Source organism: Coloeus monedula (genome assembly GCF_965178545.1).
Source record: "Coloeus monedula genome assembly, chromosome: 27".
In the NCBI taxonomy this organism is placed as follows: domain Eukaryota; kingdom Metazoa; phylum Chordata; class Aves; order Passeriformes; family Corvidae; genus Coloeus; species Coloeus monedula.
Window position 1 is genome coordinate 2,994,320 of NC_138807.1, and position 21,681 is coordinate 3,016,000.

The 21,681-nt window shown below is 61.7% G+C and overlaps 1 protein-coding gene across 1 annotated transcript; it reads left to right on the forward strand.

Annotated features, from left to right (window-relative positions):
* The first annotated feature begins 1 nt into the window (after window position 1).
* MYO1F (myosin IF) lies at window positions 2-15,075 on the forward strand. Its single transcript, XM_082297776.1, has 28 exons — window positions 2-86; window positions 3,466-3,603; window positions 5,356-5,445; window positions 5,923-6,017; window positions 6,548-6,635; window positions 6,828-6,917; window positions 7,430-7,561; window positions 7,641-7,775; window positions 7,853-7,985; window positions 8,509-8,705; window positions 8,799-8,879; window positions 9,071-9,157; window positions 9,303-9,389; window positions 9,730-9,897; window positions 9,979-10,064; window positions 10,435-10,516; window positions 10,619-10,725; window positions 10,945-11,043; window positions 11,574-11,718; window positions 11,816-11,930; window positions 12,527-12,696; window positions 12,830-12,975; window positions 13,263-13,409; window positions 13,489-13,637; window positions 13,855-13,938; window positions 14,028-14,229; window positions 14,609-14,775; window positions 14,852-15,075. Exons 1-28 carry the CDS (start codon window positions 84-86, stop codon window positions 14,926-14,928), a joined length of 3,300 nt encoding a protein of 1,099 aa, XP_082153902.1. The 5' UTR covers window positions 2-83; the 3' UTR covers window positions 14,929-15,075.
* Window positions 15,076-21,681: the final 6,606 nt, after the last annotated feature.

The window sequence follows — 21,681 nt, forward strand, 5'->3', positions numbered from 1 at the left end:
AAAAGAATCTCTCTGGGATGGCCCCGGGCCGGCGGTGACAGCAGCCCCGAGCGCCCCGGGCCGGGGAGGGACACGGGGACATCATGGTGAGTGCGAGCGGGGCCCTCCTGGGGACCCCACCCTGCTCCCCTCGGGCACCCCGGGGTGTCACCTCCTGCTCTGCCACCTCAGGGCTGCCCCTGCCCTGCCCTGCCCTGCTCCCAGCGCCGTCCCTCGCTGCTTTGGGATGTGCCAGGGGCCTGCCCCATGTCCCTGCTGGAGAGGGGATGGTGCGGCCCAGCTTGGGGACGGGGGCTGGGGAGGCACCGGGGTGAGGAGCAGCCGGGGGTGGGTGTGGGGGGCTGGGGGCTGCTGTCCCCCAGGACAGGATGGGGACCGCCTGTCTGGCACAGAGAGGTTTGGATTTTGCCGTCACTGCTGTGGCACCCACGGGACAGCTTTGTGTCCTCACTGGTGCTTCTGGTCTCAGCACTGGTGGTGCTGGTGGGGCAGACTGTGGGGTGGGGGTGGCAGCCCCAGGCCAGGAGGGACCCCCTGGGTGCTGGTCCCCATGGTCAGACCTTGCAGGCCCAGGGGCCAGGGGCTGCAGGGAGGATGTGGGGCTGCTGAGAGGGCAGCAGCCACTTCTGGAAGCTGATCTGGAGGCAGAAGAGGAAGATGAAAGCTCTCAGAATTAGGAAGATGCTCAGACTTGGGGTAAGGGGCTGCCACAGCTGTGTCCTTGCAGCTCACAGCTCTGCTCCCCCCATGCCTGGGGGTGATGCTGTCCCCAGCTATTTGCACCCAGACAGGAAGGGGACAGGGGACAGTGGCCAGGCTGAAACCTTCTGCCGCCCACGCTTGTGGCTGTCACCTCTGAGAGGCTGCTCAGATGCTGTCACCAAAGATGCTTCCACTGTCCCCTCCTCGCCACCTGCAGTTATTCTGTGGCTTCCTGAAGGACCAAGGGACTCTGCAGCCACGACCCGGACCCCTGCCAGGACCCAGCCCCAGGGCCAGCCCCCATCCCCAACCCCTGCCCGTGCCTGGCTGTGACACTGATGTGACAAACTTGCTGCTGCTCCTCCTCTCACGGTTTTCTGGTGGTTTTAAGGTGTTGCTGCTTCTGGCCTCAGCCTATCTCGACTCAAAAGGTGCCACCTTGAGCTGCATCCGCTCCTTGCTCGAGGCTTGCAGGGTTCCTTTGTGGTTTGACCTCAGCTTTGAAGAAAAACACCATGTTTTGCAAGTGCTGCCACAGGGCTGCTCCCCTCCCTGCCCAGGAGCATCCTGGCCCTGGGCACAGGGGTGGTGACAGTGCCCATCCCACAGCTGGGGATACTGAGGGGCTCCTCATGTGTCACCTGTCACCTCTGGAGCAAAGTCCCTCATGCACAGGGGCTGCAAAGGGCACCTGGAAGGTGGAGGGGGACAAAATCTTCTCCCTGCTTGGCATGAGGGTGGAATGGCTTGGTCCAGGCCCTCTTCCCTGGGCAGCTTTGGCCTGGGGCTGGACAGAGGAGGGGACTGAGAAACTGCTGCCGTAAACCTCTGGAATATTAATCTGTGCCCCCACTCCCCACTGGGGTGTCACCTGCAGCCCCATCCCATGGGGGCTCCCTGGGCACCGAGCTCAGGCCGTACCAGGGTTTAAGGGATTCTAATTCCTCTGCATCCTGATTTTACCCAGTTCAGTGAACCCTGGCCCTGCAAACCACCCGTGGCACGCTCAGGGAGGCCAGGCACGCTCAGTGCTCCCAGAAACAGGGCAGGAACACTCAGAGCTCTGCAGACAGCCAGGACAAACCCTTCATGTACCGTGAGGCGGTGTTTTCCTCGCAGCTGGGCTGCACCAGGTGCCCCAGCAGGGCCAGGAAAGCCCCTGAGCTGGGCCAGAGGAAGAGGAGGTGAAAACAGCACTGACAGCTCTGAGCAGTCGTGGGGCTGAAGGACAATCTCTGGGTGTCAGCTCGAAACCTTTGAGCTCTCAGCGCAGGAAATCCTATCTGCCTTAACGTGGCCTCGATCAGCAGCCCAGAGTTTGGGGTGATGGGGACAGGGCACAGAGGTGTTTGTCTGCCCATGGGCTCTCTCTCCCGAAGCCCAGGGTTTGGACCAGGCTGAGGTGAAGCTGGGAAGCTCCTGGGGTCTCTGGCAGCTCCCTGGGTGACACCACGGTGACCTGGAGAGGACGGCTGAGCCTGCCGGTGTTTTTCCAGATGGGTTTTCTGGGGGATATTAGGATGAAGGCAAGAAAAAGGCCCATAAACAACAACCAGGAGGAAGAGGAGAAGCTCCCTGGGTGGTGTCAGGCTTTGTGAGCAGCCCTGGACCCCCTGAGCCCCCTGAGCTGACTCAGCTCTGTGCACCCCAAGAGGAGGTGGTGGGACAACACAGCCAGAAGCCCCTTCAGCAGCTGTGGGGGCTTGACTTGCATTTGGGGTTTGGAGAGGGGTGTTTGGGGTTGCAGAGCCCAGGGAGGAGGGAGATGGACAGGGGAGCAGCACGTGATGGAGCCGGCTTGTGACAAACACCCCAGGGTGGTGGTGAGGGGCTGGGGGCACCCAGCAAAAATCAGGGGCTGCCAGGAGCCTCCAAAGGTGTCAGGATCCAGAATCCTGAAATCTTGAGAGCCTGCAGGAAATTCAAGCAAAAGGGGAAGAGAAGAAGAAAAGGGAACTGGAAAGAGTAAGAGGCCAGGGCTGATGGGGGAGAAGTGAAATCGGTGACAGGAGCAAGGGGGGTGAAAGAGGAACGGCGGGGATGGGGACAGAGGGGCCACAGACCAGTCTAGATGGGGCATCCCCTCCTGGGCACCGTGCCGGGGGCCACATGGGCACCACAGCTGTGCCCAGCTTGTTTCTGGAGACACCGAGGGTGAGGGGAGGCCTTTGGGTGGCTTTTGCATGATGAAATCCCCCCCTCCCCGCCCAGGGCTGTGTTTACCCCACAAGGGCTGAAATCCCAGCCCAGTTCTGCTGCTGCCCCACAGCCCCCGGGAGACAGAGCTGGGCGAGTTGGGGACAGCTGGGCAGAGGGTGCTGGCATCTCCCTGGGCAGAGCGAAGGGGGACAGGGGCACAGTGGTGCAAGGAGGATGTGGGGGTGCAGAGGATGCCACCACCACCCTTCCCCTGTGTTGTTCTGGCTCACAATCTCTGCATCAACTGCTTCTTTATCCTTCATTAACCCGGGTGAGGGGGGCTGGGGCAGCTCCTGTCTGCTCCTCTCCGGCTGCCCGGAGGTGAGGAGCGATCCAGAGGGTTGGGACAAGGCCCAGAGCACTGAATTTCCAGCTTTGAGAGTTCCCAGGGTGGTCAAACCCCTCCGTTTGCACCGCGAGGTGCCTGGTTTGGAGTGACAGCTGAGCCGGGGACCGGTCCCAGCCGCCGGCAGCTCCGGGGGTCAGAGCCAGCCCTGGTGGCAGGAGGTGGCCCTGGTGGCAGGAGGCGACCCCGGCACAGTCGCTGTGTCCCTGTGCCCCCAGGGCAGCAAGGAGCGCTTCCACTGGCAGAGCCACAATGTCAAGCAGAGCGGCGTGGACGACATGGTGCTGCTGTCCAAGATCTCCGAGGAGGCCATCGTGGAGAACCTCAAGAAGCGTTTCATGGACGATTTCATCTTTGTATCCTTGCCCAGGCAGTGGGGACAGGCACAGGGAGCAGCAGGAATGGGCTCCTAGGCTTTGTCGGGGCGCGGCAAACTGGAGCTGCCCCAGCGCTTGCTGTGTCCTGTGTCCTGCTGGGACGGGATTGGGATGGGCTGGGGGAACGTCGCCGTTCCCGAGCTGAGCTGCGCTTGGCAGAGACACAGCACCCAAACCCCCTGTCCTGCCATGCCCCAGGACCCACTTTGGTCCTTCCTTTGCAGCCACAGAGCCCCGAGCAAAGCCCCTCACCCGCAGTGTCCCTCTGTCCCTGCACACCGGGAACCCCCTGCCTGTGACGGGGGTGGCAGCAGTCTCCCCGGTGGCAGCAGTGACCATCGTCCCCTGTTGGTGTCACCCACTCCCAGCGATGCCCACAGCATGTCCTGGCTGCTCTGCACCCCCCACAAATCCAGGCAAGCCCCGGGTGGAGCGGGAGCATCCCCGCAGGCACGAGGCGGAGGTGCCACCCCTCGTCCCCAGCGGTGCCAGGACACGGGGGACACCGTCACCCAGCGCAGGGGACACGGAGCGGCTCCAGCTCCCTGCTGCCATCCCTGAGCTGGCACTGCCGGGTGCCACAGGTCTGGAGGAGGACGGGGACGTGTCCCCAAGCCTTGCTCACTCCACACCCGCGTGGGGACGTGGCCCCGGTACCATCCCAGCTCGCTGCTCCCCAGTGCGGGGGTGGCTGTCCCTGCTGGGGACAAGGAGCAGAGCCCCGAGGGGCACAGCAGGGCACGGGGAGGGCTCAGCCCGGGCTGAGGCTCCTGCCCACGCCGCTGCATTTCCCCTGAAGATGTGACTCTGTCCTTACAAGGCGATGCTGTGACTCAGCCACCTCCCGCCACAGCCCTGGGGCTTTGCACGCATTTGGGCCTTGGTTTGGAGTTGGCGTTTTGGGGGGGGGTTTTGGTTTTGGTTGTTGTTGTTGTTGTTTTTTGAGGGGAAAAATACCCCACGCAGCCTCTCTCTTCCTTTTTTTTTCTGTGCTGCTGCACGCAGAGCTCTGTCCAACCATGACTCAACATCCCAAGCTTCTGCATTTCGCAGAAAAGCTCCCTCTTCCTGCCCTCCGGCTGCTCTCCCCCTGCCCCACTGTCCCACTGCCAGCTGGGACACAAATAGGATATCAAATGCTTGGGATGACCCCACCTGCTTCATCCCCAACCTCCATCTCCTCGCCGTGCTGGGGGCTCATCCCCACCCCGCTGCCGCACCAATTCCAGGTGCAATTCCCTGCTTTTCCGTGCCTCTGCCCGCACTGAGTGACTCGGGGATGCTGCCGGGAAGGCAGCAGAGTGGCTGCTGGGCAGGGAAAGGCAGGAGCTGCAGTTCCTCTCCTCTTCGTGCCTCAGTTTCCCTGGATGTAATACCAGGATGGGCTCCTGCTGCAAAAGGAGCGTGAGCAGAGGGTGAATCCAGGAGGCTGCGGGATGCTGGAGAAGCTTTTGGAGCCAATCCTCAGCCAGGCCAGGGAGTTGAGGGGATGCTCCTGCAGCCATCACACCCCAGGGGACACTCCGGGGCCGAGGACGCGCTGGGAGTGCCCCAAGCCACGGCAGCAGAGCTGCTCTGCCTGTGCCGAGCTGGAATCCCTCGTGGCATTCCTGGTGCAGCTGCCAGGACGTGGCAGGGACCCCATACCCACCTTCCGGCCTGCGGGGTGGGTTTGTGCAGTGGGAAGGGGGGACATGGGACGGGACACACGGCCCTTGACCTGCTGCCCAGACCTACATCGGGCCCGTGCTGATCTCCGTGAACCCCTTCAAGCAGATGCCGTATTTCACCGACCGGGAGATCGAGCTGTACCAGGGCGCGGTGAGGCTGCCGGGGGCAATTCGGGGTTAATTCCGTGCAAAACCCCCAGGAGCGTCCCCTGAGGGTCCCCATCCTCCACAGCCCCGTGGCTGCTGCAGGGGTCAGTCTCCTAACGAGAGACCCAGCAGCAAATTCACATTCCTGGGAAATTCAGCTCAGAAATGCACACTAAAGCAACCCAAACATGGTAAAACACAGCTCAGCCCCAGCGAGCTTCCCAGGGAGGAGGGGAGGGTTAGGAAACCCCAGACACACTGCTGATGAGCCGATGTTTGTGGGAAGAGGCTGACTGTCACATGGGCAGAGTGAGGGGGATTTGGGGAGCTGGGGGCTGCTCTGTGCTCAGCCCCGCTGTCCCTGTGCCTTGTTTAGGGTCAGTATGAGAAGATTGATTCCCCTGTGGGCAGTTAAAGGGTTTGGAGAGGGGAGCTGGGGGCTGCTCTGTGCTCAGCCCCATTGTCCCTGTCCCCCGGTTAGGCCCAGTATGAAAATCCCCCCCACATCTACGCCCTGACTGACAACATGTACCGGAACATGCTGATCGACGGGGAGAACCAGTGTGTCATCATCAGGTACTGGGGGACACCGGGGCACAGCTGGGGTGTCACTGCCCCTGGGGACATCTGTCCCCACCACCCCTTCTCCCCAGCCCAGGGGTTTCCCAGCTAAGATGTAGCTGAAGAGTGGTGGCTCCTGGGCTCTGGGGTGTCTGGAGGAGCCCCCTGGGCCACCAGGCAAGGCTGTGACCAGGGGGGTCCCAGGCAGGGCCAGAGCCTTGTGCAATGCAGCTCTCCGGGGCAGTGTTGCAAGGGGGATGGTCAGGATGTGGGGCAAGGCCGGACACTTCCCTCTGCGGCTCCCAAGTCTCCCTCCTCCCCTTCTAAATCCGGTGACAAGAAATTCAATGTCGCCTGGAGCAGCTCAGCGAGCCCCGCTTTGTTCACAGCGATACACTTGGGCAGCCCCGTCCAAGAGGGGTGGCCACAGTCCCCAAAACTTGCTGTCACCCTCTGGTCCTGCTCCAGGACCCACCCCAAAACCCCCAGGACGAGTGGCTCTGGCGGGGGCATTTCACATCTCCTCTGCTTTGGCGTTTGCACAGTGGAGAAAGCGGAGCCGGGAAAACGGTGGCAGCAAAATACATCATGGGCTACATCTCCAAAGTGTCTGGGGGTGGGGAGAAGGTCCAGGTAGGTCTGTTGTCCCCCCTGCCACCTATCATGTCACCTCCCAACTGACCCCCACCACGCCAGCCCCTAATCCCCACAGCTGATGGTGGCACTGTGGCCACTCCAGACCTGGGGACACGCAAAGCCCCAGATCTGTCCCCAGGCCTGGAGGGGGACCCAGCTGTGCTCAGCCCTTCCCTGCTCTGTCCCCAGCACGTGAAGGACATCATCCTGCAGTCTAACCCGCTGCTAGAGGCCTTTGGAAACGCCAAAACTGTCCGGAACAACAACTCCAGCCGCTTTGTAAGTGCCAGGGCAGTCGCAGGCGGGTGCAGGGGGTCAGCGCTGCAGCACAGTCACTGACCCAGCTGGGTTGGAAAGTTGACCTTTGAGATCGAGTCCAACACTGCCAAGGCCACCACTGGGCCATGTCCCCAAGTGCCACATCCACACGGCTTTTAAATCCCTGCAGGGATGGTGACTCCACCACAATCTGTTCCAGTGCCTGACCATGCTTTCAGTGAAGGATTTTTTCCTCATATCCAATCTAAATCTCCCCTGGGGCAACGTGAGGCTGTTTCCTCTTGTCCTGTCGCCTATCACCTGGGAGAAGAGACTGACCCTACCTGGCTCCAACCTCCTTTGGGGCAGTTGAGAGAGCGATGAGGTCTCCACATGAACCATAAAGTCTTCAGCCAGGGATTGCAAATCCCAGCATCCCAAAAAATGTGGTGGGGAAGGGGTTGAGGAGAATGAGGAATGAGGAATCCCCCCAGCCAGGGCCACAGCTCTGAGCAGGATCTGTGCCGGAGCAGGGAAAATACTTCGAGATCCAGTTCAGCCGGGGCGGAGAACCCGACGGGGGCAAGATCTCCAACTTCCTGCTGGAGAAGTCACGCGTGGTGAGCCAGAACGAGTGCGAGAGAAATTTCCACATCTACTATCAGGTATGGGGGTGGCCTGAAGCCACCGGGCTGCAGGGGGAGGCCAGGAGCTGGGTGACCACAGCCCCCTGTCCCCTCCCAGCTCATCCAAGGGGCGTCCCAAGAGCAGCGGCAGAATTTGGGCATCATGAGCCCGGATTATTACTTCTACCTGAACCAGACAGACACCTACCAGGTGGAGGGCACAGATGACCGTAGCGACTTCCATGAGACTGTGGTGAGTGCCCAGGAGGGAGGGGAGTCCCCAAAGGCTCTGGGGCTGGGCGGGGGCTCACGGGGTCCCTGCACCCCCAGAACGCCATGCAGGTCATCGGCATCCGCGGTGAGGACCAGCAGCTGGTGCTGCAGATCGTGGCAGGGATCCTGCACCTGGGCAACATCAGCTTCCGGGAGGAGGGCAACTACGCCCGGGTGGAGAACGCTGACTGTGAGTAGCCAAGCGGCTCCAGGGGACAGCTGGGGACGGTCACAGGGACCCTCAGGAATGAGTGGCAAACTGGCAATGGAATCGTCTGCCCGGGGAGGTGGTGGAGTCACCGTCCCTGGATGTGTTTTAAAAAGGACTGGGCGTGGCACGCAGTGCCGTGGTTTAGTTGATGAGGAGGTGTTAAGGTCGTAGGCTGGACTTGATGATCTCAAAGGTCTTTTCCAATCTAGTTCATCCTTTGATTCTGTGGCTGTGTCACAAATCCCCTGGTGGAGGAGGGAGGCAGCAGCAGCACCTTCCCCACGTTAGACATGGGGAAACTGAGGCAGCGAGCAACTGGCTCAGCCAGAACTTAATTAGCCAGGGGTGATGGCAGGTGTCACCTTGGGAGAGGAAGGACGCATCCCATGTCCCCAGTCATTGTCCCACTGCTGTCCTTCGCACTTGGATGGGGCTGAGGGCTTCAACCGTGGCTGGAGCCGGGTGGGGAGGACACAGCCCTGACCACGCCCGCTCTGCCCAGCCCTGGCCTTCCCTGCCTACCTGCTGGGGGTCGACCAGGAGCGCCTCAACGAGAAGGTCACCAGCAGGAAAATGGACAGCAAGTGGGGCGGCCGCTCCGAGTCCATCACCGTCACCCTCAACGTGGAGCAGGCGGCCTACACCCGCGACGCGCTGGCCAAGGGGCTCTACGCCCGCGTCTTCGACTTCCTCGTGGAGGTGCGTGGGCCTGAGAGGGGATGGTCACCCCCTGCTCCAGGATCCAGCCAATCCCACAGCCCTGCACCCACACTGTCCCCGCTGTCCCCGCAGTCCATCAACCGGGCGATGCAGAAGCCATACGAGGAGTACAGCATCGGGGTGCTGGACATCTACGGCTTTGAGATATTCCAGGTGTGTGCGGCTGTGCTGTTGGAGCCCAGCTGGGAATGCTGCTGCTCCCACAGCAAGGACAGCACCTGGATCAGGTGGCCTCAAGAAGGGTTCCTGGAGTAGCATCCAAGCACTGCTGGTTGGGGTCCCCCCAATGAGCCAGAGGAGCAGAAGACAACTCAGCACCATTTTCTCTTCCATCTCCCACGCAGAAAAACGGCTTTGAGCAATTCTGCATTAACTTTGTGAACGAGAAGCTGCAGCAGATCTTCATCGAGCTCACCCTGAAGGCAGAGCAGGTACAGGGGGCTGGGCTGGGGACTGTGGGGCTGTGCCAGCACCCCAATTCCTGCAGCCCCTTCCTCCCCGGCACCACTGGAGCAGGGGGTCTGCAGCACATCCCAGGGGCTCGGGGCCCACCCAGCTGTCCCTGTGCTTCCCCAGGAGGAGTATGTGCAGGAGGGGATCAAGTGGACGCAGATCCAGTACTTCAACAACAAGGTGGTGTGTGACCTGATAGAGAACAAGCTGGTGAGTGGGGTCCCCTCTGCCGGGGAGGCTTTTTGGGGAGCAGAGGCACCCAGAGACAGGGGGCTGGGTGGGTGCTGAAACCAGTCCTGCCAGGGAGCAGAGAATCCCAGACTGGTTTGGGTTAGCAGGAACCTTAAAGCCCACCCAGTGCCACCCCTGCCATGGGCAGGGATACCTTCCACTATCCCAGGGTGCTCCAAGCGCCATCCAGCCCGGCCTTGGACACTTCCAGCACCCGTGAGAGAGCACCAGCTCTAAGCTGTGGCTCAGCAGGAAGCAGCAGTGCCCAGGTGCAGGATTGGGCCCTGCCACACCCATGGCTTCCCCGTCCCTGTCCCAGAACCCTCCCGGGATCATGAGTGTCCTGGATGACGTGTGTGCCACCATGCACGCCACGGGCGAGGGCGCCGACCAGACCCTGCTGCAGAAGCTGCAGGCAGCCGTGGGCACCCACGAGCACTTCAACAGCTGGAACTCAGGCTTTGTCATCCACCACTACGCTGGCAAGGTAGGCAGGGCACCCCAAACCCCACACCCTGTGCCCCACAGCCCCACCCACCGCAGCTGAGGTCCCCTCCTGTCCCATCAGGTGTCCTACGATGTGAACGGCTTCTGCGAGCGCAACCGGGACGTGCTGTTCACCGACCTGATCGAGCTCATGCAGAGCAGTGAATAGTGAGTCTGGAAGTGCTGGGGTCCTGGGGCACCCCAAAAGGGCTGGGGCACAGGGCAGAGTCCTCAACATCCAGACCTTAAGGGCTGGTCCTGCCTTTGTGGGCATCACAGCTTCGCATCGCATCCTGCATCGCTCCATGGGCACTGGGGGTATCCCAGGGCTGGGCATAGTGGGATCATCCACCACTGGGATCATCCACCAGTGGGATCATCCACCAGCTCTGGTGGGTGGTCAGGGAGGAGGGACTCAGCCCCACAGTCCAGGATTTCCCAGCAGCAGAAGGCAGAGCTGGAGCTGGCCTCAGCTCAGGCCGTGCTGAGCCTGGGGACCCTGGCAGCTCTCACCTGGGGACTGTCACCTCCCTTCCAGCGGTTTCATCCGGATGCTTTTCCCAGAAAAACTTGATTCTGACAAAAAGGGAAGACCGACTACCGCAGGCTCCAAAATCAAGGTGTGTCCCATGGGCTGCAGAGCAGCAGCTCCTCTGGGGCGGTGGCAGGGACTGTGCTCCCACCGCCCCCTTTGATGCTACAGAGCTCGATATTTGCACCAGAAACAGGCCAACGACCTGGTGAACACACTCATGAAGTGCACCCCACACTACATCCGCTGCATCAAACCCAACGAGACCAAGAAACCGCGGGACTGGGAGGAGAGCAGGTAACCAGGAGCCCACAGAGCCCAGGGAACGCGACCCTGGGCATGGAGATGTGGCCAGGACCAGCTTTCCTCCAAAAACTGCAGCCCTGAGCTGGTGCCTCTGAGCTGTTCAGACCCAGCGGAGCACACAGAGCGTGTGGGGACACATTGCCCTCTTTAGGTGCATCTTTAGGTCCCCTCATGCCCTGTTGTCCCACACTGTCCCTCCCTGCTCCACAGGGTGAAGCACCAGGTTGAGTACTTGGGGTTGAAGGAGAACATCCGGGTGCGCCGGGCAGGGTTCGCCTACCGCCGCCTCTTCCACAAGTTCCTGCAACGGTGAGCGGCTGCTGGCATGGGGCTGGCAGATCCCACAGCCCAGCCATGACCCACAGCACCTCATTAGAGGGAAATTCCTCCCTGTGAGGGTGGGGAGGCCCTGGCACAGCTTCACAGATTAAGAGAGTTGGGGGCATTCAACCTGGAGAGGAAAAGGCTCCAGGGAGACCTCAGAGCCCTTTCCAGACCCTAATGGGGCTCCAGGAGAGCTGGAGAGGGACTGGGTACAGGGGATGGAGGGACAGGAGCCAGGGAATGGCTTCCCAGTGCCAGAGGGCAGGGCTGGATGGGAGGTTGGGCAGGAATTGTTCCCTGGGAGGGTGAGGAAGCCCTGGAATGGAATTCCCAGAGCAGCTGGGGCTGCCCCTGGATCCCTGGCAGTGTCCCAGGCCAGGCTGGCTGGGGCTTGGAGCAGAACGGACAGTGAAAGGTGTCCCTGCCCATGGCAGGGGATTGGAACAAGATGGGCTTTAAGATCCCTCCCAACCCAAACTATTGTGGGATTCTGTGACCCTGCTTTCTCTCCACAGCTATGCCATCCTCACCCCTGAGACGTGGCCGTCGTGGCGCGGGGACGAGCGCCAAGGGGTGCAGCACCTTCTGCGCTCGGTCAACATGGACCCAGACCAGTACCAGATGGGCCGGAGCAAGGTGTTCGTCAAGAACCCCGAGTCGGTGGGTGGCCCTGACCCCTCTGGGGACACTGCCCGTGGCTGGGCATCACTGGGGAGGGTTTGGGGTGTCCTGGCTCAGCACTGCCTGTCCCTGCCAGCTCTTCCTCCTCGAGGAGATGAGGGAGAGGAAATTCGACGGCTTCGCCCGGGTGATCCAGAAGGCCTGGCGCCGGCACATCGCCATCCGCAAATACGAGCAGATGAGAGAGGAGGGTAAGGCTGGGCAAAGACACGGACACCCCAGAGCCCTTCTAGGGTGCCTTTCAGTGGGACAGCCCAGCTGTCAGAGCAGCAGCCTGGCTCCTGATCATGGCACTAATGGTGATTGGGTGATAGAGGATCCGGCCCATGAGATGTTGGGACTCTTTTCCCACTCTGAAAGGAGAGCGCAGATTTCCTGCTCCTAGTTCCCGCCGTAGGACAGAACCAGATCCTTGTGCTGTCTCACTCGGCATTTCATGGCCTGCACAGGGATGTGTATCTGAGTATCTGAGAGTCAGTGTTGGCAGAAGGATGGGACAAGCCACTGGTCCCTGCCTGACCCCATCATGGGTTTTCCCAAGCGAGCAGCAAAAAATCAAGGAGGAAAACCCAGAAAGCAGCTGGGTTCATCCCTCCTTCCCACAGCAGGAGGTTTTCTGAAGGCAGTTAATGGGTTTCAAAGCCAGCCAAGCTCAAGCAGCTGGGATTCCTCCCATGGCATAAAACAAGCCCCACTCCTTGCTACCATGAACTATGGCTGGTTTGGGGGGCTCTGAGCCACCTGCACAGACCCCTGTCCGACCTGGCCCTCTTCGGGGTCCCTCCAGCTGCCAGCATCCTCTACAACTTCAAAGAGCGGCGCAGGAACAGCATCAACAGGAACTTCGTGGGCGATTACCTGGGCATGGAGGAGCGGCCAGAGCTGCGCCAGTTCCTGGCCAAGCGGGAGCGCATCGACTTCGCCGACTCCATCACCAAATACGACCGGAGGTTCAAGGTACACGGACACCCCTGGGGCTGGGGACCGGCCAAGCTGCAGCTCCTGCTGGCTTCCCTTGGGTGGGATGTGTGCGTGGGGCTTGTGCCCCCCAGCAAACCCCTCCTCACCCCCTTCTCCTGCCCTTTCCCAGCCCATCAAGCGGGATTTCATCCTCACCCCCAAGTACTTCTACCTGATCGGGCGGGAGAAGGTGAAGAAGGGGCCTGAGAAGGGGCAGATCAAGGAGGTGCTCAAGAAGAAGGTGGAGCTGCAGGCGGTGAGCGGCGTCTCGCTGAGGTGTGTCCCTCCCCGTGGGCTCTGCACGGCTGGGCGCCCCCTCTCGCCTCCAGCAGCCTCTCCACGGCCTGGTGCTCCCCAGTCCCTCATCCACAGGGGCATCCAGCCCTGAGGAGGAGGCTCCCCACGGGGTGCTTTGCAGATGGGGCTTTGGATGTCGGGCAGTTTTCCAGCTAAATCATCTCCAAATTTCCTCGTGGTGGACCCAAGCCCAGTGGGGTCCCCACCTCTCCCCCAGCCCAGCTGGCACCAGCCCTGCCCCCCACTGACACTCCCATGTCCCCCAGCACCAGGCAGGATGACTTCTTCATCCTCCACGAGAACGGTGCCGACAATTTCTTGGAGTCCATCTTCAAGACGGAGCTGATCAGCCTCCTGTGCAAGCGCTTTGAGGAGCTCACCCGCTCCAAGCTGCCCCTCTCCTTCAAGGACACGTAAGGATGGGGGCCAGGAGAGGGGACAAAGCAGGACAGGGTCCTGTCACCGCAGCCTCACGGCTTCTGTCACCCCCAGACTACAGTTTCGGGTGAAGAAGGAGGGCTGGGGCGGCGGTGGCACCCGCAACGTCACCTTCGTCAGAGGACAGGGCGACGTGGCCGCCCTCAAAGCTGGAGGCAAAACCCTTACGGTCAGCATCGGGGATGGGCTCCCCAGGAATGCCAGTGAGTGCCAGGGCACTGGGGGGTGGCAGAAGGGGGACGCAGGAACGCTGGGAGCATCAGGGAGGGCTGGGTGTACCCTGTGGGGTTTGTGTCTCACCCAGGAAGGAGTGAGATGGGGCAGCACGGGGAGCTTTGGGGAACAGGGTACAAATGGGGGGACAGCCCCTACAGCTGGCTCTGAGGACTGTCACCTAACGGGGGGCTTGTGTCCCCCCAGAGCCCACAAGGAAGGGGGCAGCGCAGGGCAGAGGTGGCAGCAGGTGTCCAGCGCCCTCCCGAAGTGCCCCACCAGCACCCAGAGGTGAGGAGGGGGTACCAGGGCGGGGGATTCCTGGGGGTGCAGGCCGTGCATGGCCCCCCTCTAATGCCCCCCGGGACGGGGTGTTCCAGGAGCCTGCAGGAACGGGGGTCCCCAGTTCCCCCCCAGCGATGGCCGGGCCCAGGGGGACACCTACAAGATGCCCCAGAGGCAGACGCGGGGTCCCCCGGCCGCGGCTCTTCCCGCCCGCAGCGCTGGCCACCAGCCCAGGGCACGGCCTCCATCCGAGCACAACATGGACTTCCTGAACGTGCCTGACCAGGGGGTGGCCGGGTAGGTCCTGTCCCACATCCCTCTCCCTGCCCCATCCTCCTCTTCCACTGCCACCAGCACCGGGAGATGCTTTCCCCTCTGAGGAGGGAACCAGAGTGGGGCAGTCTGGCTTTGCTGCAGGACACATCTCCCAGGCTCTTGTGCATCCCACTTCTCCCAGCCCCTGCACTGGGAGCACCCACCTGCAGGCACAGAGCATCCTATGGGTGTGGGGCAGCAGGATGGGCAGCTCATCCTGCCCCAGTAGTCCCAGTCCTTGAACTGGGAGCACCCACCTGCAGGCACAGAGCACCCCATGGGTGTGGGGCAGCAGGGTGGGCAGGATGAGCAGCACATCCCTTGCCCTCCCGGTGAGGACTCCATCCCTCCCACCCCTCAGGATGCAGCGCCGGCGCAGCGTGAGCCAGCGGCCGCCCCCTGCCCGGCGCCCCAAGCCCCAGCCCAAGGCGGAGAGGCCGCGGTGCCAGGCGCTCTACCAGTACATCGGGCAGGACGTGGACGAGCTCAGCTTCAACGTTGGGGACGTCATTGACATCCTGATGGAAGGTACCAGGCTCCTGCCCTGCCCAGCTCCTCTCCCCGCTGTGCTGGCACCACACCTGACTTTTTAACCCCTTCCCAGATGCCTCCGGCTGGTGGAAAGGCCGGCTGCATGGCAAGGAAGGGCTTTTCCCTGGGAATTACGTGCAGAAGATCTGAGATGGAGGACAGGAGAGGGTCACCATCCTCCCACCCCACCTCCAGACGCTGTGCCCAAGGTGCCAGTAGTGGCCCTGTGAAGTTTTTCCAGCAACGCTGGCGTGGAGCGAGCGCTTCCTCAGGAGCCCCCCGGACTGTGCCGGTGCCAAGCGCTGGATCCCCTTTAGCTGGGGGTACCCCTGCAGCAAGGACGGGCTCTTTGCTGCTTGTTCGTACCCTGGGACTGAAACTGCCCCATGGTATGAACAGATTCGTTGTTAATAATTATGGGAAATAACCAGACTCGGCGATTTTGACTCAAATATTGAATTTGGGGGTTGTATTTTATCCTGGTGCCAGCTCCCACTGTCACTGTGTGACAAGAGCTGTGACAGGGCAGACACAGAGCAAAGGCAGCCCCGTTCCCCCCACAATGAACCCTCCAGAAAACGCTGAATACACAAACCAGCTGTCCCAGGGATCCGGCTCAGGCATCTCCACATCCGCTGCGGCTCTGGATGGCTCAGCACAGCCCGGGCAGCGGCGAGGCAGAACAGGAGCAGGGTGCTGTCACCACTCCCTGATTTCTCCCAGGAAAACTCCAAGGATCTCTCAGACAAAGCCCACGGAGCTGTCGCAGCTTTTCCTGGCGATGTCAGAGGGGTGCTGGGCCCCGCAGCTGGCGGGGGCCGGGGGTCTCATCCATGAGGGGCCAGGATCGATGCGTGGGGTGGCACCCGCGATGCCCGGCTGGCCCGGCTCCAGGGACATCCCAAAGCCCCGGGGCAGCGGGACAGCTGGGGCTGGGGGTGCTGCGTGGGGGCTGAGGCCCACCCGGGGCTGCTCCAGGAGGTTTTCAGCAGGGAGAGGGAAGAACAGGGCCGGAATGTCCGGCTCATGTCCGGCTTCCCCCGCTCCCCCCGCCAGGCCCTGCGCCGGAGGAAGTGACGACAGCCTGAGCCCACAGAGCCCGGCCTGATCCCACAGCCAGCCCTCCTCTCCCTCCCTGATCCCACAGAGCCCGGCCTGATCCCACAGCCAGCCCTCCTCTTCCTCCCTGATCCCACAGAGCCCGGCCTGATCCCACAGCCAGCCCTCCTCTCCCTCCCTGATCCCAGAGCCCGGCCTGATCCCACACCCAGCCCTCCTCTTCCTCCCTGATCCCACACCCAGCCCTCCTCTTCCTCCCTGATCCCAGAGCCCGGCCTGATCCCACAGCCAGCCCTCCTCTTCCTCCCTGATCCCAGAGCCCGGCCTGATCCCACACCCAGCCCTCCTCTTCCTCCTTCCCTGATCCCACAGAGCCCGGCCTGATCCCACACCCAGCCCTCCTCTCCCTCCCTGATCCCACAGAGCCCAGCTTCACCCTCACACCCCAGCCCTCCTCTTCCTCCCTGATCCCACACCCAGCCCTCCTCTTCCTCCCTCCCCAGCTCCCACTGGAGCTGCGGCTGTGTCATACAGACCTCCCCACCTTAGATTTGGGGTCCAGCGGCATTCAGGGGACCCTGTGTCCTCCAGGGTGGGGTTAACAGAGGGCAGGACCCCACTGGGATGGGAAGTTCCCCATGGAATTGCAAGTTCCTCACAGCCCCATGCTGGAAATTGTGGTTGCACTCCCCACCATGATGGGCTTTTCCAGCCCCTGCAGTCCTTGGGGTGATTTTTCCTGTAAATCACAGGTTTTTAGGAGTCCTTGCACTGCAGAGTGCAAGGGGGAGGTGTCTGGTTTTATTGTAATGAAAAACAGCGGCTTTGGAAGCTCTGGGGGTTTAGGAAACTCCTTCCTGCACCTTCCAGTCCCTCCTGGGGGCTGGGGGAGCAGGAATGGGGGGCACCACCCCGGCAGTGGGTGCTGTCAGTGGGAGCTGGGAGCTGGGCCAGCTCAGGCACTCCCTGGAGTGCTCCAGAGAGCTCCGGATGCTCCAAAGGGCTCCAGGGGCTCCCAGGAGTTTGGGGGTCTTTCAGGATCTTGGAGGGTCCAAGGAGCTTGGGCTGCTCCTCAGGGCCACACATGAGCTGGAGGGGTGTTCCCAGGAGTTCGGGGTGTTCCCAGGAGTTCGGGGTGTTCCCAGGAGTCTGGGGTGTTCCCGGGAGTCTGGGGTGCTCCCAGGAGCTTGGGGTGCTCAGAGGGCCCTGGGATGCTCCAAGGGTCTCCCACAGGGCTCAGGGTCTGAGCACCCCAGGATGCTCTGAATCCCCCAGGATACTGCAAAGCCCCGGGATGCTCTGAGGATCCCAAGATGCTCCAAAGCCCCCCAAAGCCTCAGGATGCTCCATGACCCCTGTCCCTGGAATGTTCCAAAGCCCCTGGGGTACTCTGAAGTCTCCCTGGATGCTCCAGAGCCCCAGGATGCTCAAAAAGCCCTGGGATGCTCCAAGGCCTTCAGGATGCCCAAGCCCCCGGGATATTCTGAGCCCCTGACATGATCCAAGACCCCCGGATGCTCCAGGGTCCTGGGATGCTCCAAAAGCTTCAGGATGCTCGGATATCTTTCCCCCTCCGGGATGCTCCAAACCCCCCGGGATGCTCCAAATCCTCCGGGGTGCTTCGAGACCCCCGGGATGCTCCAACACCCCCGGGATGCTCCAAAGCCCCCGGGATGCTCCCAAACCTCGGGATCCTCGAGCCGTCCGCAGCCGCTGGGATGCGGGGTGGGGAGAATCCCCCGGGAAAAGCAGCCGGGGCGGGGGGAGGGCAGCGGGGCGGGGCCGGTCCCCTCCCGAGGCCCCCGCCCGCCCTTCCGCACGTTCCTTCCTCCCCCCCCGTCATCCTCCTCCTCCTCCTCCTCCTCTTCCTCCTCCCCCCGCTCTCGCGACAGCTCCGCACAGAAAATGGCCCCGCGGCCGCCCCGCCGCTGATGCGCGACCCGGGAGGCGCCGGCCCCGCCGCTGCCCCGGTACGGCCCGGAGGGACCGGGAGGGACCGGGAGGGTCCGGCGGGCACCGGGGGAACCGAGGGGGGAGAGGCACCGGGGGGAGCACCGGGATCGGGGAATGGACCGGCACCGGGGGCTTTACCGGCACCGGGGATGCACCGGCACCGGCGGGGGTGTACCGGCACCGGCGGGGGTGCACCGGCACCGGCGGGGGTGTACCGGCACCGGGACTGTATCGGCACCGGGATTGTACCGGTAGCGGGGATACCCCGGCACCGGGGTGTGCTGGCACCAGGAAGGGGGCACTGGCACCGGGGGATGTACCGGGCCAGGGGTGGCCTGGCACCGGAGCTGGATCGGTACCAGGGATAAAGCAGCACGGGGGGATGTGCTGGCACCGGGGATGCACCGGTGTCGGGGGATGGACTGGGACCGGGAGCTGTCCTGGCACCTGGGGCTGGAGCAGCACCGGGGCTGACCAGCACTGGGGACAACAGCGGTACCGGAGCGGGGCCCGCGGTACCGGGGCTTTGCAGGGAGCCAGGACCTGCACCAGCCCCGGGGCTGCTGCCCACAGGGGCTTCGGGGCACGGGACCACTGCCCATGGGGGGGGGTGGCCGTGGGGGTGCTCCCGGGGCTGTCACTACCCTCAGGACTTGTAGCCATGGGTGTACAGCCCATGGGGGGCCACCAGCCCCAGAAACCGGTAGCCATGGGGGCTTCCCGTGGGGTTAATCCCTGTGGGGCTGACAGGGACAGGGAGCCCCGGGAGCCACTCGCCCTGGGTCCTGACAGGTGTGTGGCCTGTGGGAGCACCAGGACCCCCCTCACATCCTGGGATGCACCTGCCAGGATCTCCCTGTGGTTCCTCCATCCTCCCACACCTGTGGGAGCCGCTTTGTTGCTGCCAGAGCCGGGGGCTCCTGGCCTTGGCTGCGGTGTGAACTGGCCTGGTGCTGCTGCTCGGGGTCAGCTTTGCCCAGCCTCAGGGAGGAAGCCCCACTGTCCCCAGGTGGGTCCTGAAGGAAAGGAGGGTTTTTTTTCCAGCTGCAGAGCTGATGCGTCTGGGTGGATTGGCCATCCACAGGCAGGCAGGTAAAGGAGGGCACCAGGATGGTGTGGGCATGTGGGGAAATGGCAGCAGGGGATACTGGGGACCCCCAGGCTTCCCCCCTGAGAGGGAAGAGGGGCCTGAGCTGAGCTGTCCCCGTGGCCACCATGGGGATGTGACAGCGAGGCCGTGCACGGGGCTCGTGTCCCCCCTTTGGATGCTCACCCTGTCACTGGGTTCAGGGGGGCTCCTCGGGCTCTCCATGTGGGTTCTGAGTTGGAAGGCAGGGAACCCATGCGGGGAGGGGCAGCGGCTTTATTCCAGCCCATGCTGGAGTTGGGGCACCCACCTTGCCTGAAGCATCCTCCCCCCAGCACCCCCAGCTCTCTGAGGGCTCCCTGCCATCTCTGGAGGCATCAGGAGAATCCACAGGGTGTGTTTGAGTTGGGGCTGTGGATCTGAACCCTGTGGCACTGGAGGAGTTGTGCCGGTGGCACCACCGGCACGTCCTCCCCTGGCTGCAATCACATGAGCCCCTTGTTCAGAGCCTTTGTCTCATCTCCTGCGCCGAGGAGCCACGTTTGGGGGGAGCCTCCTCATCCTCGGGCCTCAGAGCATGCACTGAGATGCTCAAATCGGATTATTTGTCCCATTTATCCTCCTGGGGTGGGTTGAGAAAAGTCTCGGGCTATGGATAAAGCCCCCGGATGGTTTGAGGGGGATGAGCTGTGTTAATTATTCACTGAATCAGCAGCAGAGCCTGCGCGGGGTGACCGGCAGCTGCAAACGTCCTGCCCACCCTCATGGCTGGCAGCCCTGGAAGGGTTTTTCAGGTCCCTGTTCACCCCACGGGGGTTGGGATGAGGGAGTGTGGTGTCAACAGCTTTTTGGGGAGGCTGAACCTGTGGCAGGAAAACCCTGGGGATAATGACAGCGACAGCAGCGGCTCCGGGATTGGCGGGTCCAGGGCAGGTTTGCACTGGTGGTCACATCTCAGGGGCAGTCGTGTCTCTGGGGGTCACATCTCCAGGAGGGTCACATCTCAGGGGGTGTCATATTTCTAGGGGGAAGTCCTGCCTCTGGAGGAATCATGTCACCAGGGGGTCACATTTCTGGGGCAGTCACATTTCTGGGGCAATCACATCTCTGGTGACCACAGGAGGTTACTGGGGATGGGGACAGTGGCAGGTCAGCAGCACCTGGGTCGGGGTGTCACGCTCAGGGCTACAGAACAGACAGTCCTGCAGGAGGAGAAGTGTTGGCCACCATCCCATGGGAGGTGACAAATGACAGCAAGATGATCCAGGTGCCACCTGCTCTCCAAGACCCAGTCCCTGGGCTGGGCACAGGGTGATGCCATGGTGCTGCCACCGTGTCCTCTGCCATGTCACCCCTGTGGAACATCGGGGCCACAAGCCCAGCGTCCATCCCACCTGCCCTCACAGGATCTGCTCAAGAGGCATTTTCCCAGCTTTTCCAAGGAAAAAACCAGCTTACAGGGCATCACTGGGATGCTGCAATGGGGAAATGGAGAGCGGCTTCTGTGATCCCAGAGGGACAGGATGGAGGTTCCAACATGCAAAGGCACTGCTGGGTTTGACCCTGGAGCACCAGGAGCTCCCTGTCCCCTGCTGCGCTGCTGCTGAGGAAGAATTTCCTGATCTCTTGGAAAAACTTCCCTGTGCTGCAGCTGAGCTCCCATTGCCGTGGCTCTGCTCGGGCTCATCTGGAGGCCATCGGTGCCAAGGGTCTGCCAGGGGTCCTGAGCACAGGCTGTGCCACCCAGCTTTGGTCCAGAGTGGCATTTCCAGCAGGGAAGCAGGAATTTTTGTTCACTACAGTCTCTGGCAGCTCCGAAGCTCCGACGGCTTCAGGGTCGGGCACCAAAACATGGCAGTGCCACAGGGACACTGCCCGGGGCTGGGCAGACAGACACAGCCCTGCCTCGAGCTTTTCAGCATTGTCTCCCCAAAAAGAAGATTCCCAAGACCTTTTTTTCCCACCAAAACCCTCATTTCTACCTGATAAACAAAGCTCCATTAAACTTTCTCTGTTTACCCCATGTCCTGCAGGGAAGATGGATGGAGATGGAGCATCCCCTCCATGCAGGGCTGAATTTCCCCCCCTGGGCCATGACCAGCCCCAGCCCTCCCCCAAATTCCCTGTTCCATGGCCAGTCCCCCTCCATGGTTGGCTGATTCCATCCCGAGGCCGCTGAGCTGAGAAAACAACAAAAAAAAAGCCCCACAACCCACAGACAAAGCCGGGAGCAGCCACAGCAATAATCCCACATGGATTTCTCCCCCCCTCCCTGATTTATTTCCCACTGGGCTGTGATCCCAGTGTGCTGGGTATTGCAGAAACAGCTGCTGGGTCCGGCTTGGCCAGGCTGAGCCCCGCTGGGCCAGACCCCCCAGAGCTAAAAGCTGGGAAAATGCCTCTGGAGCAGATGTTAATGGGAAGGATGGGGTGCCCCAGCCAGCAGAGCTGATCCCCAGGGAGATTTCCCAAGGAGTTATTGAGCTCTTGGGGAAACATTGGCCAGTGCCCACTTCACAGCCCCAGCACTGATATTTATTATTGTTGCTATTATTATAATTTTTATCATTATTATAATTATTACAATTATGATCAATTTCATCATTATCATTATCAGCATTATTATAAATATTTTTACCCTCTCATCCTTTTTATTTTATCCTTTTGTCCTTGTTTTCATCATTGCTTATGATTTATTAGCATTATTATCGCCATTATGATCATCATTTTCTCTCTCACTCCAACATTAAGACACTACAGAGAAGCCTCCCAAACTGAGGGGGTTTTCCAGATGGTTTTCACTG